The 19,357-nt window shown below is 39.9% G+C and overlaps 1 protein-coding gene across 5 annotated transcripts in view; it reads left to right on the top strand.

Annotated features, from left to right (window-relative positions):
• Positions 1 to 19,357, top strand: part of grid2 (glutamate receptor, ionotropic, delta 2) — a 261,431-nt gene that overhangs the window by 42,914 nt on the left and 199,160 nt on the right. For all 5 annotated transcript variants that reach the window (XR_005098888.1, XM_037259602.1, XM_037259603.1 and 2 more), the window contains one exon: positions 8,419 to 8,574. Coding sequence is in view for 4 of the 5 variants with exons in the window: in XM_037259602.1 (XP_037115497.1) it covers positions 8,419 to 8,574 (156 nt within the window). In the remaining variant the exon portion in view is untranslated. The remainder of the gene's footprint in view (positions 1 to 8,418; positions 8,575 to 19,357) is intronic.

Raw genomic sequence — 19,357 nt, 5'->3', positions numbered from 1 at the left:
CTGAAAAAGAACCACTTTTTTTTTTTACCGTTTAAAGTAGAATCAAAACTGATCACCACTCATATTTATAGTTGATGATGACATAGATGACATGTCTTGGCCAAATTCAGAATTAGTGATTGTTGTATCCAACCGGGATTGGACAACCACGGTCCTTTACCTCTGTGTCATTTTATGTAGAACGTTTTGTGCAGTTTTTATAGAAAAACACTAAAAAACTGTTTCCCGGGATACTGATGAACTTAACCTGTATGAAACTATTTTGAAATTGATTTATTCTTGGATCAAAAAAACGGACTTTTTACGAGATCATTTTACCTATGATATAAAGAGAGAGGACAAGTGAGAAGTGGAAAATGGGGATATTTATTGACTGCACTCGTGCATTTAGACAGAGACTCTTCATGCTTAACTTTTTAGGATTTAAATATGAATGTAAAACCAACACCTTATATAATATATTCTAGGTTGACTACTGTAGTTTCCAAGGAAATATGGGTGTCAAATCCAGCAGCTAACCTCTGCAAAGGCCAACAGTATATCCTTCTCTTTTGCTGGAGAAAACCTCACATTTGTGGGTCCATTAAACAGAACACAAAATAAATCCTATTTCCATACATTTGGCCGGAACCACTTTGCTGAGAAAGCGATGTGTGCCAGAGTGTGAATGTGAATCATGGCCCATTAACTCCAACGTATTACCTGGTACGCCTCGTCGTCACTCTCCTAAAATCCTCCTCTGTAGACCCGCGACGACTTCCAAGCAAAATCTCCTCGAGCCATAATTGAAGACAACAGCTGTTGTGCTGTGTACGAGGTATGCAGCATGATCACTAAGGTAGAAAAGTACAAGCAACACAGCCAGAATGCTCTACTCCGCATCACTGGACATGGAATTTGAATACAAAAGTAGTTTGGTTGCTGACAATGATGGGTTAAAATAATTGGAACACGCTTGAAGAACAGGACTGGGTGGTTTATGGAAGAGACTGAGGAGGAATTTGACATCCTTCAGCTTGTGTCCCTCTTAATGGAGGCAGGCCTACTGGTGGCCAATGATATGTAAGATTTAGTACTCTTAATATGCAGTATATAAAATAGCACAAGTATAAAGAGGAACTGATGAAAGATGTACAGTAGTTCCATTAGCACTGACTCCTTTTAACTGCCACCTCGCTTCATGAGATAAGTTCAAGGGAGACCATTTGGTCTAAATCTGTTGCTCCTTTTTGAGGAATATGTCGAGGATTTAATCAAAGCCCCCATGATATGAATACCGAATCCCGGAAGGCTGAAAACAGATTGTTAAAGCAGATTGGAATTCCAAATGGCAAACCCTCTGAGCTAATTTGCATGTGGTCCTAATCCGACAATGCCGAATGCTTCCATTGTGCGGTGGAGTCTCCAAAATTGAACTGAAGCTGATTGCCTTTCCAAACAGAACTTCCCATTAAGATTAAATAGATGTTTGTTTCCAGAGTTCTAACTCTCGCCATTAAATCTTTTAACTGAACTGGCGATATTTTAAATCATATTTTATCATGGCTGACTGGATAGCACATTGGCACAGTTGTGGAAATCTGGAAATCCAGACTTGTATCTTTTGACACAGACTGAGACGTGATATATGAAGCGACTCTATCTTGTCGTGGAAGCGACTTCCATGCTGTATAAGGCGAGCTAGTCAATGATTTGCCTCCACATAGATGAGAAATCTGCTACCTACAGCTCTCAAATGTTACTCTGTGGGTGTTGAAATCAGAGGGGCAACCAACCTCGCTGCGGTGATTAATAAAGTAAGAGCCACTTGGCGTGTACACGTGTGTTTGAGCGTGCGTGTGTGTGTCCGCACGCTCATGCTCTCATGTAAAAAGCTTCCGTTATATGAGCTCCTCTGGTTAGCACTATAAGTCCACGTTCAGACATGGCAGATACAAAGTACAAGCAACTCCTCTTCGAATTACATTCACATCCATCCGACAACCCAAGACAAAAACGAGCGGGAAAATAAATTGCACTCACAGCGGTGATGATCCGTCTCAGCGTGCAGCTACTCAGCAACAGAGATGTTGATGAATTGCAATCTTTACAAACTTCAGTATACAGTGCCAGTACGTCTTCTATCTCCAACCCTCGATTATCAACTCCACCAAATACTAAACAGGTGTTAAAGGGAAAGCAAAATAGGCTGTTTGACATTGTCAGAGATGTTGAATTGTTTCTGATTGGGTCATTTGACATGGATGATAACTGAGTGAAAATGCAGACCTAATCAGATTTGTGGTGTATGCAGTATTCTAGAAATTAACGGCACCCATTTTATAAAAGAGTGGAAGACACATTCAACCTACCTCTTGCCACCCTCTGTCAAATAGTTCCCAATTGAAATCAAATGACAAAGCCAGGGCACACATTCACAAGTTCACAGTAGCAACCTCTGCACCACTGCCCTAACCTCAATCTTGTTAAATGGCAAAGAGGTTTGACATGACACTGTGAATTGTTGGACACATAAAAAAATGCTTGAAAGCTCCATTTTCACAAGTCGCCATGAGTGTGAACAGCCTCTTGCCGCGAATCGAGCATTATTTTCCCCTGCTGCTTTAAAGCAACAGTCCCAAAGCTCTGAACAAATCCCAGAGAAGACGATACTCCCGTATTGCCAAGTAAGACTGTGGCATAAGATTACTGTCCTTGATATTACTGGCATAATTTTTCATGCAATGAAAGCGGCTGAGTAATGTCATGACCATAATCCATCATCATGTGCTCACGGAGGAGCCAGTCAAGCCCTTATAATGACCAACGAACAATTAATAAAATGTCGCTATTCATTATAAGCCCGTCGAGACTGCCTGACCCATATTTAAAATGGGGTGGGGGCGCCTGGTCCTCAATGGACTTTCTGAGAACTTCCCACTAATCAGTTTGCAGATGGAGTTTTATTCTGCTTTTTATGACTTTCTAACAGACTGGTTGTCCACCGGACTATTATGACCGCCGCCGCCTTAAGCCTATAGAAATCTGTAGTGTTGAGTGTCTTTTGCTACTGATGACAAAGACGTAAGAACAACTCGGCAGCACTGCTGTGTGGTTGTGTGGGCAGATGAGAAAGGCGCAAATTGGGAACTCAAAGTTAATTAGAGAGAGCGAGGCGTGAGGTTGAAATGCCATGTTGAGCTAGTCATCGGTTTCCCTAATCATATCAATATTTCAAACACATCTCGGCTGCCTATTATGTACAGACGGTCTTATTATGAGCGATACCTACATGGGCGTAGGAGTTTCTATTTGGGTTTCTTTTGTTATGTAGGATTCTCTTTGTGAGCACAGTCTGTATATTACTGTATTTCCTGCTAAGCCGAGCATTGAGTGTATTTCTCTTTAGTCCCAGCTTCAGCTGCTTGCCTCGAGGTCGGGGAGGATGGCTATTTAGACAGTGATCTGCTTCTGTCGGGAAGCCGCCAGAGTCTTTGATGATTTTTACCGGGGCGGAAAGGACAAGAGCATAGGGCGAGAGAGTGAGGAGACCGAGAGGATGATGGGAGTAACAGAAGAGGGTCATGGATGAAAGGCTGCAATAAGATGGGTTGAGAGGATAAGTAAACAGTCTGGTTATGTACCAAAATATTTTCTATAGTTCTGTCCTTAAATGGTCAAGTGGTTAGCACATATGCCACAAAGTTCTGAGTGTTGTCAGAGCATGGACGAGTGACTGTGTTGCTAAAGCTCCGAATATCTTTCGTCATGTTTCGGCTTCTTTATACAGTAAAGTAGTTGTTGCCCGTATAAACAACATCCCTGCTGGTCCAAACCTAAAGGGATTCATCAACAGTGCATTTTACACAATCTACTAAATTGCTAACAATCAATTTTATGGACTAATCAGTTATGTTCCACCTGAATGAATACATCTCCAACAGTGCCTTTATTGATAAAGTAATTTTTGGTACAGCAACACAAATACACTTGTTTGGCGTTATATGGAGCAAGGAAAACGGCACTAACATTAGATCAGCCGTGCTCATCAAGTCTAAAAAGACAGTTGCATTATCTGCTCTGATCACACACTGTGCATTAGTTTGAATATTTGAACCAGTAAGCGGCAAACCACAGTGTACCTCGCCTTTTGCACAAAGTCATCTGGGATAAGCTTTGGTTGTAGAATAAGGACAAGTAGTTTCGAATGGATAAATGAACTGATGGATGGTAAACCACAGAAAAGAACACAGTTTGGATGGTGAAGGGAAGATGCATATGCACAGGGGAAATCCTCCAGTTCCATCTTACCCTGAAATGTAATGTGACAGTTTTGATGTATGCACATCTGCAGGCCTCTTACCAGCATTTCAGGACAAATCCTCCTAAATGTTCGTCATTAATCAGGAGAATGAGCTCAAAGACACAAAAAAACTCGTGCTTAAACCGTCTGGCCTATAATGCATGACAGCCGGATTTCAATTTTTTTTTAGGGTCTGTTTTGAATAAAATAAGATAGTAAGTAGCATTATGTGTTCTCTTTTGTTCCTGCCCACTTTTTGCCATCACTTTGTTATTCTTCTATATTTTATGAAAATGTTCAAATGTTAGTCCTTTGTGAACTTCTGCTCTCAAGTTTTATCTGAATAAAATGTGCACCCAAGCATAAATCATTTCAGCAAGAAATGAGTATAAGAGCTTTTGAGTAGGGAGAATCAGAAGGAGAATGATGCTTGTGTAAATAACGGTGTGAAAGTGAGGAAAATGTGCTGGAGTGCAGTGTAAAGGGGGAAAAAGGCGAGGAGAATGAAGGATAGGAAGATGATGAGAAGTAGGAGGAGGAGGGGAACAAAACCTGTTCAAGGAAATTGAGGGCCTGGCGGAAGATTGTTTGAGAAAAATGAATAAATGTAAGAGAAAACTATGAAGCAGAAAAGTCGAATGAAGCCAAGGAGGTGGGCTGCATTAAAGGCGAGGAGAAAGAAATCTTAGAAAACGTTAACTCGTAGAGCCAAGGTGACAGTGAAGGAATGAAAATGAGAGCCGAAGCAGAAATTCCAAGCTCGACAAAACAGTTCTTATGGAAAATATGTGCTTTTAGGGAGAGCACAATGCCAGGATTCAATACATGCAGTGGCTATACAACACATTTTTTGAAACTCTTTTAAACAGAGATGACAAATACTCAATGAGTTCATTTTCCTGCCAGTGGAATAGAAGCACCTGTTGCTACTACTTTCCAGACCTGTATTTCAGATCACCGATTCTTTGGTCAGAAGAGGGCTCAAAATCGGATTCTTTTTTCGTGTAGCCTGCCTTACTTTCATCCAGGAATCTTCTGGCTTGCTGTCTTTACACAACTGATTGCTAGGCCACATGGCTGCTAACAAAGCTGTCAACTGTCCGTCTTTTACTTAAGTGGACCTGTCACCGGCTGACTGAATAGCGAGCGGCCTTTAGGTGAATTGGTTACTTTCAGATTGCGTTCGAGCTGTTGGCTAATGACTGGGTGAGGTCGGGACTTTGCGCCGAGCCTCCACCCACCTAAAGTTCATTTGTGTGGAAGAAAGCAAAGGCAAGGCTATCAGCATTAGTGCTTTGCAATGTGCGAATGAAGCAGAGCTCTTCGCCTTGGTTGAAAAAGAGACATTCTAGCAATAGCAACGACCTTGGCGGAGCTATGGTGACAGCACGACAAAGGATTCAGGGTGCCAAGTGAACTATGACAGGAATTTTCTCCCGGCCACTCGCCTCCTTAACGATGGGGCGAATTAATGTAGGAAACTGTAATGAAAGAAGGTGAGGAGGTGGCAAAGGAGACATTTCTCACTTGCACTCCTCAGGTTACCTTGGGGATTTCTTGATTAATACACGGAGGGATGTATTGGCTTTTTCGCTGTCGTTTGACCTGCATATACTGTACATGGTGATGTATTGCAAAGTAAATGTATGCAGAGCATTGCACAAGACGTATTTTTAACAAGGAGCCGACAAGTGGATTCTTTATTATGCAGGAAAGCATGTTAAGTTTGACAATTGAAATTGAGACCTATACAAGCTTGTTATTCTACTCTGTTTTGTTCATTTACTTCATCTTCTCTGCAACTTTTCCAAATTTGGGATCAATGTTTGAGATGTTTATGTGCTTGGGCTTCCTCCCACATTCCAAAAACATTTAGGATAGGTTCTATGACATCTTTAAATTGTCCCTGGTATGTAAATTGGCCATGCTGGACATTAATCCAGTTTCTACCTAACCTCTCACGAAATCTGCTGGAATAGGATCTCAGTTCACCTGACCCATAGAAAATGGATGGATGAAATAAAGGAGTTTCTGTTTATACAATGAAATCCAACCATGCCTTCATTTCTTTATTTCGCAACCATAACATTAGTTATTGAACCAATCCTTGTGTTGTCCTTAGTTTGCGAATTTTAGCCTTCGTGCAAATATACAACTCGTCCATAAAGCTCAGCTCATGATCGTTCCTTCATCTGTTGAATCTTAATCTATAAAGATAAACTATTTGGCCGTTCGATGTTGTTGTGGTATTTGAGTTAACAACAACACAACAACAAATTAACAAGCACACAAACGTTTCCAGTTGGCAGTAAATTAATACACATAGAAAACAAGAACACATCGTTCCTATTGACCACCATTGCTCTCTCTCCCCTTCCTTGTCGCTTTTAATTTCACTTTCGGCATCCTAAGTGCTTTTGAAGCCGTTCAAGGACAAACTAGTGTATATTTTTGCGCCTTATCAAAGAACAAACAAAGAAGGGAAAGAAATACCAAAACATTTGAACAGCAGAAGACGTTTGATCAATGCTTCTTTGCAAAAACAATTTAGACACTTTGTTTAACTTTGTATAATAAAGTTGAGAGAATTCCACTTCGAGGCGGCACGGTGGAGCACTGGTTATTACGTCTCCTTACAGTTCAGAGCTGCAGGGTTTGATTGCAGCTCCGGCTTTCCTGTGTGGAGTTATGTGTTCTCCCCGTGCCTCTGTGGGTTTCCTTCAGGTACTCCGGTTTCCTCCCACAGTCCAAAAAGATGCCGATTGACCGCTCTCACCTTATGTGCGACTTGGCTGAGTCGGTACACAGCTCGGTCCGAGCAATTTTGCCATAAGTTTATCACACGTCATTGTCTCATCTATATTGCATTGTTATTATTAAAAGAACAAATACTCAATCAGAGTGAAGGTGTTGACTGTTGCCAAACGCTGATGGTTCCCATTATTGAAGGATGCATATTTCATGAGGACTTCTGATGAAGCAGCAGTTAGCTTGAAGTTTACTGCTGCCTTCAAACGGCAATCGCATTTCATACTTGAGGTGTCCTTCCGAAGGTTAATTAAATTTAGTGCAAAGTGAATTAGGACGCGGCATCAGGTTGTCGATATGCGGCGGACCCTTTCAGGTTGAACATGCGGATATTTGGATTTCAAAGTAATGAACATAGAATTTGATGGAGGGTTAGCAATTTGGTATAAATCTTTTAGTTACAGTTGTAGGTGATCCACACAAGTAAATATTGTAGGTATTTAGGTGAGGCTTATCCCCAGCTGACTTGGAGCAAGATGGATAACATTGTGTATCCATGCATTTGAAAGACCGAGACTCTCCACGCTTCGCTTTCTAGCCATAGGTAATTCTAAATATAGTTAAATTCTATGTTCATTACATGAATGTCTTATTAATTAGGCACAATAGGCTCCTGTCTTCCTTCCATTTGTGATTTAGTCTTGCATATTTTTTGTAAAATTTCACTTATATGACCACATACCGAACAGTCTTTGGCTGAGTCATGTTTTCATCAAACATGGATGGATTCGCTACTAGCTAAGCATTATCATAGACTTGCTTGAAGATTTCATCATACTGAAGTGATCTATTTTTCTCCAGATTTTGGACAGTCTTCATTTATCATCTCCAAAATCATTATCTTGCTACCCTCTGTGGAATTTGGGAGCAATTTGCTCTGCCATGCTAGTGTGAGACTCTTCTCATTGAGCAATACAACACCAATTACAGGCACAGCTTTGCCAACTTAATCAGTGAGTGTAACCTTTCTGGTTATTAATATAACCCGCAGTCAATTTCACTGGCGCACACACACATGCACAGGCACTCTTTATTCATTGCACTTCACTGCGTCGTCTAACACACTTGGTGGCTCTGCATTTTTCTGCGCAAGTAAAAAAAGGCTACAAAAAAACTGTTTTTTTTTCAAAAATTAAAGTACAATAAATTAAAAAAATAAATGAATTAAAAAAAATGAGTTAAAAAAGGCTACAAGAAAAAAACTGTTTTTTTTTTTGTTTTTTTTCTCCTGGTACTGTAAATCCTAAACAACTATATAGAACACACCAAACAAAAAAATAAAACATGAAAAAATATGTTAGTAAAGTGGCCATCCTTTTTGCTGACAGGCGCCATCTTCGACGAAACTGCACGGAAGGACGATGAAGTCTTCCGCCTCGCCGTGGCTGACCTCAACCTGAACAATGAGATCCTGGAGACAGAGAAGATAACAATCTCTGTGGAATTCGTGGATGGGAGCAACCCATTCCAGGCTGTGCAAGAAGGTACGTGGCTCCGCATTGTTGTTATTGGAGCAGCTGATTCAGTCAGGTATGCCGTTTTAGGAAATCAATGTCAGGCATGAAATAATCAAGTCGTTATTCATCCACTATATCACGGTTTATCATTACCGCTAACTCACAATTAATGAAATGAATTTATCAGTGTGGTGGAAATCTGCCCCTCCCTCCAAAAAAATGATGCTGTCTGCAAAGATGCAAGAACCCATTTCACTTAAAATAGTAACATTTCTCTTCATTCGTCAATACCCCACTTATTCCAATAATCCTCAATTATTTGATTTACAAAAACGACCACTTTGTTCTAATTCTACTAAAGTCATGATTTTGTTTTTTTTAATTATTGCTCTATAATAACCCAAACAATACATGAAGTACAGCTTTTTTCTTTTCAATTTTCTTGTTTTCCCTTGATAAACATGCTATTTTATTCTTGTAGGACTGTAACTGCATACACATTTAGTTTTGTAGTTATTGACCACTATTTTCTTTTCTCGTCAGTGTGGCCCTATTACTCATTTGAAAGAACAAAAATAATACAGAATGTGAATTTTTTTGTTATTTTGAAAATCCGATTTTTTTAAATGTATATATTTAGTAATAGCGTTTGCTTTATTCTTGTAGCTCTACTGCTATTTTCCATTCCCACCCTCTCCAAGATGGATTTAAAATGATCAAAAACAAACAACGCTTCACCTGCCTCTTTTGGTTTGAATTTAGACAGAGCAAATGTTCTTTCAGTTTTCATTTTGAATTTCAATAAGGGTCCCCACTGGCCACTAAGCAAGTCACATTTCTGGGTTGCACGGTGAATGCAGTTTGGCCTTCCTTCCTGTTGCCTGGTGCTGAACAGACCGCCACATTGTCTGCCAATCTCATTTATGGCCTGCTTCTTCTTCTTTGGCTCACTGGCAACACAGCCAGAAAATTCTTTTCCGTTTTGGTCAAGGGTGGATGGAACCATACGGGAGCGGAGTCAAAAGACAAGCGCACAGCTTGTACCACTTTTCTGGTTGTCATACAGTTATAATTTAGTGAGACAGAATTTAAGAGAATGAAACTGCTTTTGAAACAATTCTTGCTTGAGTTCAATGACTACTGAGCTGCTCCTTCTGATGTGCACGCCTTGACCACCATGGGGCAGTATAATAGATATATAGATGTAATAAATGTAGATTTGATATTGGAATGTAAAGAAGACCTTCACAACTACTAAGCTGCAGTCATTAGTCACTTTTTGCAAAGCATGAATAATATATCTGATTATTGTTAGTATATGCTAAGTCTTATATATGGCCGCACTGTTAGTGTTAAAATGTTATTTTTATGAAGGCGTAGAATTACCAATGTATCAATGGCAGTTTAGTTTGCCCATCTCTGGATTATATTTGCATTAAATTAGTGGATTTTGGTCTTCTCTTTGTTTTACTGTTGGATTAGTTTTACAGTCAAACAAAACAAGTGGCAAACAGCTTGAAGCAAGCACACTTGGCCACTTTTTTGAAGATTTGTTCACAATCTGCCAGACTGCACATGGCTTGCTCAGTGGTGATTGCAACACCGACCAAAACATCATCTGAAAATCAAGGTACCTCTATTCTTGTATGAGTTAGGAATTTTAAAATGTTCCTCAAGACAGTCTTTACATTTAATACTATACAGTCTTTTCAAAAGGGAGAAGAAAAATGGTGTTCCATTTACAGTGGATTTTCCACTTTATGTAAATTACCAAACCCCACAGAGTGCTTCCATTATACTAATGCTGGTAATAGAAAATGCCACTACATAATAACCTTATAATAATGCAGGCGCCTATAACAATAGAGCCACCCAACTAGATTTTAATTCCCAGCGAATTATCTGTTGAAAAGCTTTATCCAAATGATTTACTGCATTTACCACCCTGAGGGTTTTTCTTGTGTTTATTAGCGTTGATTTACGTGGGTCATCCCGCCCTCCCATTTTTCTCACTTGCATGCCACTTAAATGTGGATCTGCTCCTGTCACTTTAATTTATATTTCACTCCCTAATACCCATCCTGTATCGCCGTAGTAGCCCACTACTTCCAGAAAACAGGTGGAGTTCAGTGTGTGTGTGCGTGTGGCATGCATACCAGTGTGTCCGTGTCGTCATTGATTAAAGCAATGAGGATCGCCTAATTGGATAACGGTTTATGGCAAGGCGGGAGGCGAGGAAGTGGTGAGCGAGGAGCGAGACCCGCAGGGGCGGAGGCAACTCAATAGTTGTCTCGGCTTATTTTTAGTATCCGCTTAGGTTTGACACATACAAGGGACATTTACTCGTTGCCACATTTGCCCGCAACTGTGACGGCAATATTTCTTATGTTACTGTAAAGACGCTGGGAACACCAAGTTGACCTTTTTTTCAAGAGCTCAGGGACACAGGACTAAACACAACCAACAACTCCACCCTGCAATCAGGCTTGTCGCTCTTTAGAAAATCACAGATATTTGCCACTTATCTGTAAATCCAGTAAAACTCAATGCAGCTCTGCTTACCTTTTGGATTTCCCAAGATTGCAGGGGCCTCGTAACTGTGGAGGATGCCAGTGTTGCATGATTGCGTCAGCGGTTACTTGAAAGTGCTGGACTCATGGGAGTCGAAACTCGGTGTGTGGGTAGTTACTATGTAAATTCCAGATGCACTTTGTGTAATAGGCAGATAAAAGATTTGGCTCTTTAATATCACACTTGATAGCTGGTCCGGCACTCCAGAGATTCAATTATCTGTATAGAAGCAGTTAAAACATCACATTTCCATATCATTCCTCCTTATATTAGCTCTAGTACTAATTTTGGACATTGATGGCAGGAACACATGAGCCGTATAATGCGCTTTGCTAAACCTCATTTTAGCCAACATCAAAAAGATATGAAAGATAAATATATCCTCTCTACGTAGGTGCTAGTGTGACATAAGCAGACTCATTTGAAGCAGAAAACCTTTGGTAATTATGGTATGATTGGAAAAAAAAAAAAAAAGTCATTCCCAATATTAGTACTTCTGAATAAATCAAAAGTTGTTTTACTTTAGCGGTTCGACTGCACAAAGGCAATCACAGCGAAAACTGACTCATGCAGGTAACCAAATTTTAGCAAATTTTGTTATCTTTGATCTTCACGCGGCAAATTGTCCTTAGTTGTTGACATGGAGAATTGTGGCGGTGAGAGGGGAGAAAACGCTTCAAACTGTTGTGAAGCTCAATTATCACGGTGGCTAAGTCAAAATGGAGTATGTGAACAATGATAATAAAAATGCTTCATCTTCTCAAGTCTTTAATTAAAGTTTGAAAGGATTAGCGTCAGTAAAATATATATTTTTTGTCATCTTTTCAGTTTATCAGTTGCGTCAGTAGAAGTGGAGAGGAATTATGTGGCGTCGTGCTAAAGTCAGCATTAAGCGAGTGCCTTCAGGCTGTAGAAAACACTCGACTTTGAGTGTGATGTGAATAACTAAATGAGGCTTTGCCAACTTGATGACTACACAGCCGGCATGCGTGCACGCATTGGAAAATAAACTCTTAAAAAGGCGACAGAGTGTAAATGTAACCTTTTACTTTTAACATTATTTGTTGCCTTCTCTTTTTGTTCTGACTCAACAACAGCATTGTCATTTTTTCATCTCATGCAAATTAAAAGATTTGGAGTTAACAATCTTTGATCAGTCAAACAATATTAATGTTAAGGTTTATTTGTTTTTAAAAAAAAAAAAATGTGTACCTTACATTTTGTTTTAAAATACTATGTAAACAGAGAAGCCATATTGAATTTAAAAATCTACTTTACACTCTTTAAATCTCTCTCTCCCTCTCATGCACACTCTCACACATTTTCTTTTATTAAATATTTGCAGTGATTTGGATATTCTTGTACTTTTGTCTTTTTTCTTTATTATGCTTTCTTTCTTCTCATCTAACCTCCACTTGTTTTTAAACGATGACATTTTATTTTTGTTAAACTAACAATCTGCATTTATGTCAACCCCAAGTTCTCTTGTGTAGACTTCAGTTAATGAAGGGCTCCCATTTTGAATGAACGATTTCAAACTCTTTTCTCCAGTGGCCCCTCTGTCAATCATATAGTGAAGTTGTAACTAAAATGGGTCAAGCATTCGTACCACTCAATCATCTGATGATAGAAGGACTCCAAATTTGCTCAATCTCCTTCGCCTGGCAGCTGTGCTGTGAGCCTTTTGTTTTGTTTCTACCGTGAGGATATTCTGCTGTAGGTCTGCGTCCAAGACCCGCCTTACACCTGACATTTGTGTACCTCGGCTGGCAAAGCTCGTTGCCGTGTGCCACTTTAATATTTGTTTGTGGGCTGCTGTCCATGTTGACCCGTGTTCTTAATCCTGCACAGAGCATGCCTGGGATTACCGTCGTGTTTTGTGTTCTTATTCATTTGATGCGTGCGAGGTTTCTCTTTAGCGACAGAGGCAGTGTTTTGTTTTAAGCTTTGCAAACTTTCAGTGAGACAATTGACTGGCATCTGTGTGTTAATGTTTGTCTGTGTGAGAAATCAAGTGTGTTTTTGTAAGAGATTTAATTTGATGAAAAAAATATAAATGCATGCCGTCACTTTTGCGAGAATATCTTTAAAAAATGAAATTAAAAAATAGATTGGTACATGTCATTTTACTCAATCATGTCTCACAATAGAAAATAAAACAATAGAATTAAAATAGAACTGAAGTAGAAGTCATTTTTCATTTTGTGTGAGATAACATTTATTTAAAAAGTAATTCTTTACAATAAAAAATACCGTTTGTCGTATTTTATAAAAAACAAAATGAAATAAAATAACGCTCCAAGCCAATTCTGTCAAATGTTATTGAAAAAAGTCTGATCATATATAGGGCAAAAATGTCAATGAATTGTAATTAAGACATATTTTTACAAAACAATATGAAGTTTGCGTAAAGTAATATTTTGAGGTCAATTGTATTACATTGAGCTACTTTACATGGATTTACAAACCTTATTTATAAAAGACCATATAATTCCCTGCACAGTATCCACATCTTGATTAAACGATGTTACACAACTCCAACAACCACACTGAGTTTAGTGTGTTCATTTTCCCACTTTCCTCGTTGCCATCCGTCTTTTGTGTTTCGTGTTGTTTTGAGTCCTTCTGACTTTTGCCTTTGATTCAGATGAATGTGAAAGGCCTTGGGTTCCATTCACAAGTTTTTGGAGCGAGAGGCAACGTGCTGTATTGTGTGGTGGAATCCAGCAGCTGACAGCTGGGAACAAACCAGCGGGATTGTTTTGGAAAATGTGCGGCCATGCGTGAATTCAATTTAGGGGTGATCTGTTGATGGGCCGCTCATTTGCATCTTTTGAAACGTTTCCTTCCTGCCCCTACTGAGCTTTGACTGTCACACAAACTCCTTTTTGTACTATTAGAGTGCCAACTTTCTATATAATTAAGCATCTCGTTTGGGTCCACTTCAAATTGCTGTGTTTCTTCTTCACTCTTAAATTAATAGACATTTCGAGGGCTGTGGCATACTCGGAAGCAGATTTTGCAGGTCTCTTCATTCTCGTGGGTGTAATGTTGGTTGTGAAAAAAACCCCAACTATATTACATCCGCCCCAGAGACATTTTTATTTAGAAACATGGAATTTGGTAGGCATGTCTGTCATTGGGAGACCAACAAGTCTCCAAAAACACAGACACAGTAAGTCTGCTTTTTAATTTGAAGCAGACAATTTTGGGTGCAGGGTTCAAATATTTGTGTTTTAGTCCTGATAGCTATCAAATTTGAATCACAGACATATGAGCAATGCAAAATTTTGCACAGTTAATTTTTTATTATTGAATGAAGGCCGAGCATAGCTGTCAAGTTATAACTATAACTTGCACTGGAGTGAATGATATTTATTTATTTAATAAATGAATAAATGTCTTTTTTATTTTGAGAAAACTTCTTCCCCATTCCCACGCTTATTGTCTTTGCTGGCCTCTCTGGTGGATGCTCACTACAAGCTTGACTAGCTGTCAGTCAGCACACTCGGTTGCCATAGTGACATCTCCAAGTACTGTCCTCCTTGTCAAATGCGTGACGTGCCTAAATCACCCAAGCGAGACTGACATGGAGCAAACGTGATAAAAAGAGGAGAGAGGTGCCGAGTGGAAGAATGCAGAAAGAGTCCACCTGTTTGGTTGTGCAAGCCACAGGCACACATACATTTGTGACTTTTCTTTTCATACAAGCCAGCAGGGTCAGATGTGAAAGGAGAAATGAGACATAGCAAGCACACTAATGAAACACCTTGGGAGAGCTGACACAGTGCTGACAACCTTTGTCGCATATACTAAAAGATAAACACATGCAGGGTGATCTCATCTTTTCTGTTGTTTAGGGAACTGAGTCCTCTCCGTGGTACTGGTACTCAATTTCCCATTGAGAGCAATTATTATTGCATAATTTCTGCCATGGTCCACAGTGGTTAGCAGGGTTGCTTCACCGAACTGAAGCTCTGGGTTCGGAAATCCAAGTCTGCCGGAATATTCTGCCAGCCTAATGAGAAGGAGATGGACAGATGACCAAATTGTCTGTAACTTTTTAGGAAACAGTTTAACAACGGTCACACTGGTAAAAGCCGAAATCAATCGTACTATTAATAGTCTTTGTGGAAGCTTGCGCGTGCTCAGTTCGCATTTGCTTTTCTTGAATCTTGAATCTTTAGATTTTGGACTCTACGTACTGCCACTTCTAGTTTCATCGCTAGTTGTCATGGTAACAAGATCTGTACTTGCTATTGGCCCTGTAGTGTGTAGGGCGGGATAAAGCTGGCCCTTCATAATGAGCTAAATTAAGCAAGTAAAGAACAAGGTACATCTTTCCTCTGGAAAACCTTGATATGCTTATGTATTTATTGTTACCCTGAAGAAATCGTAACACCCACCGAGTCGCATTTGAAGCTCTCTTTCTTGTTTCCAATTTGCTCTGCCAGTAGCGTTGTTTTTTTGTTGATTGTGTGGTTGGTTAGGGAGCAATACTGCACAAAAATTACTGACATTGCAAGATAGAAAAGTTTCGGTGTAACTCGAGATAACAAAGCAGAACCATATTGTCTTCCCTTTTTTCCATTAAAAACAAATTTTGTTTTTAATCCTCCAAATTACTCTTATTTTAAGTCTCAACTAATGCATGTTTTTTTTTTTTTTTTAAGGTTAACTTCAGGTGAGGGCATGCTTTTATTTGGAGCGAGGCCTTTATCATTTCTTGCAGGATGAAGCAAAATGAATAGATACACACAACACTGAGAAGCAATCACGTCACAGTTTACTGGATATGCTAATCGTCATTATAGATGCCATCTGGTGAGATCCTTGTTAATATCTCAGGGTTGTCTATTTGAGGGAGGCCTTTATTTGTGTTTAGTGGCTACTTCACCCTGAGACAGACTCATTCAAGGAAATTTGGTATCCAGGACAGACTTATTCAAGGAAATTTCGTATCCAGGACAGGTCTATTTTGAGGGAGGCCTTTATTCGTGTTTAGTGGCTACTTCACCTTGAGACAGACTCATTCAAGGAAATTTGGTATCCAGGACAGACTCATTCAAGGAAATTTCGTATCCAGGACAGGTCTATTTTGAGGGAGGCATTTATTTTTCTCAACTATTTGAAGAAGATGTGTATTTGTCGTTAAAGACAAGTAAATATTTGTCTCTTAGGTGTATGACTCCCAGCGAGATAAACTGTCCACAACATATAAAAGAAAATTAAATGTCGATTGGAAGTATCGATTTGAAGGCGGCGACTGTTTGTTTTCAATGGATGAGGAAATACAGTACTTCAGTTTTTTATTTTTATTTTCAATTTTTCATTCTTCAAAGTCCCCCACAGCTTGTTTTTATGTCAGGGAGGTATTCTGTTGTAGGATAAACTTCTCGAGACAAAAAGACAGAGTGGTGAATTATTCCCTTCACACATCGCTCATCATTCCCTCCCAGATCCGGGCAGCCATAAAGGACATTGTTTATAGGCAGGAAAAGCACTTAGTTCCTCCTTCATACCTTTTAGCTAGAAGGTTGTCAGAGAGTCAGAAAAAAATCAGAGATGGAAAAATAAAACAAAGCGAATCGCACTGGGTCAAGAGGTAACCCAGAGTAGGGGGATGGTGTGGAAATATGAAGGATGAGTGCGCTACATGCATGGGTGAGTGGCAGATGGGTGGTAAAGACTTGGGCGGAATGAAGAGGCTGTGACTAGGAGGGAAGATTGATGGCTAAAAAAGGCATGACGAAAGGAGACGTGGTCATGACACAGGGGTGTAAATGAACTTGCCTGTTTTGCATTTGTGGGTAAGTGACTCATGGACGATGCCTGTCAGATCTCATCAGATCTGTGACAGGGATAGTGAGGAGGGTGACGAAAGAAAAAAAATAAACACCATGAGGCTTTGTAAGGTCACATGTTGGAGCAGCATCATGTCCTGGGCAGATTTAGTACATTTTGGGAAGCAGATCCAAAAACCTGGGTATGATGGAAAATTTCCCTTGCATGGTTTACTTGCTGGCGGCGAGCCTTTTTTGGAAGCTCTTGGAATTGCTGTTTATGATATTTTCAACTAATTAATCACCCATATGGGAGCCTCTGAGTTTCCGCAAGTTCATTATTTTTTTTTCAAATGAAATATCCTGATGAAAATGTGAGACTTTGTGATGTCTTGAATGAGATCTCCACCAAAACTAGGTCTATCAAAGCAGGGCACCCATAAAAATCTCAGACTTATTCCTGAGATTTAAAAGGAGCAACAATTTATCTGAATTCCAGTGCTTGTACAGGGAACATGGGAATTCGATTGAATGGCCAAAATCAGAAAGTGATAATGTCAACGGATGTGCACATGAAACATGGTGTAAAATTTGATGGTCATTTTAAGGATATTTGGAATGGAAAGCAAAAATGTCCTCCCTTAGCCCACAACACCAGTTCCACCCATTGATAAGAAATTGGGTCAATGTTTGTTTACCAGTGATTTCAATCAGTTGCATTCCAAAAGCCTTTCTAGTGAAGAAAAAAAATGGAACAGATTGAAATGTCCTTGAACGGGTGCTTCAAGGAGTACACTGATGTCAGAAAATATCAAGTGTGTGGTAAGAATATGACAATTGCAAGAAATGACCGTCCACCACATTTGTCAGGAAGAGATCACTTGAAGGCGTTCTGATCATAATGCCGAGGTGGACGATAATGTAAAAAGCTCACAAGTGGAGAGGCACTGAGGAGAGGATGATGGAGTGGAAAATATTGGCCAAGGAGACACTCTGGAGATGTCTGAGTATAAATTGTTTGACATGTATTACCTTGGGATCACGCTGGTTTTGACATTTGCCGGTTGAACACTAATGGCTTTCCAGTTTTCACGAGTCTATCAAGACGGGATTTTATCACAAATTTCCTACAGGGACCATTGTGCTGGGTGTAAACTCCCACCATCTATTTTGCACGTGGTGGAGCAACTAATCCATTCAATATTTTATCACTGTCCTGTAGAGACCCCAACCACTTAATGGGAGAGCAGTTTTCCATGTCCGCACAATACGCCCGTCTCAGAGGATGTCAGTCACCTTTAGCAGCTGTGCTAATCCATTTTGCATTTCAACACTAACTGATTTTGTTCTTCAGACAGCGTGTTTGTGCCAGGAAATCACGCGGGAAATCTAAAAAGTGGCTCGTGAGGACACTTCTAAACTTTGCCGTTCCTTTGAACCACTTGACGACTTGGTAAACCTTTTGTTTCACAAAAGCGATGTTTTTTTTCTTTGTATAGTTGCTATTCCTCTAAAACAGCGAGTGACAAGCACTGTGGGCCAAATTGTTAAATATGACCGGAGCTAGGTAGTCTTTGGGGGCAGCTCCTTGGCATTTATCTGCATGAGTGATATGCTTTTCTACCTCTCCTTAGTAATCTGAGAAATATGATGTCAGCATGTGCTTAAATGAAACAGGTCCTTGAGATTTGGAGCCTTTTTCCACGATATCTGGTTCACCCTGTTTTCCCAACAAGCTTATCTGGAATCTATGGTGTTTGACTTCAGAAAAGCAATCAAATTCCTAGCTGTGAATGCCCAGCCTGATCGTTGGATTCATTTTAGATTTGAAGTCACCTGGTGTGGAGGCAGACCAATGTTGTGTGCCACTTGAAATCAAAATGAAACAGGGTGTGTACATTTACTGAGCCCTCCTGTGTTTTTCCAAAGACAGGGCAGCATGAACCATCTGTCTTTTGATCAAGTTTGCCCGCGGCCTGCCGCATGCTGCCATAGAACAATAAAATCGTTGACAGCAAGGGCTGCAGAGACCAACTATCACCATCCTCACTGCTGCAGTAGTCCCTCGCAAAACATCACAACAAATAATGCGTCTGTAGAGTTCACTGTGAAGTTTTTCAGACTGATGAAGCACCTCCTATACAATATATACTGGAGATGGGGCATAATTGTGTCAATTTTGCCCAAGGCTACTTAACACCTAAAATCCAATCCGGTCGGCTTGTGCGAGTGCTTTGATGAAGTTAGGATTGGTATGTTACCCTCCCTGGCACTGAAGATTCTTATAGGTGCTCAGGTGTACATAGACATGGCAAATATGTCAATGTTGGCTTGCATGAGTCCTTCACATTTCAAGATTTTGTACGGTATTGCGTAATGTGGCATGACATGTCTAATATGTAGAACATATTTGTAAATAAAAGCCAATAACATGGCAGTAAAACGCCTTACATAAT

Source organism: Syngnathus acus, chromosome 9 (assembly GCF_901709675.1).
Source record: "Syngnathus acus chromosome 9, fSynAcu1.2, whole genome shotgun sequence".
Lineage (NCBI taxonomy): Eukaryota > Metazoa > Chordata > Actinopteri > Syngnathiformes > Syngnathidae > Syngnathus > Syngnathus acus.
The sequence above is the reverse complement of the archived record's forward strand: the minus strand, read 5'-3'. Positions and strand labels throughout refer to the sequence as shown.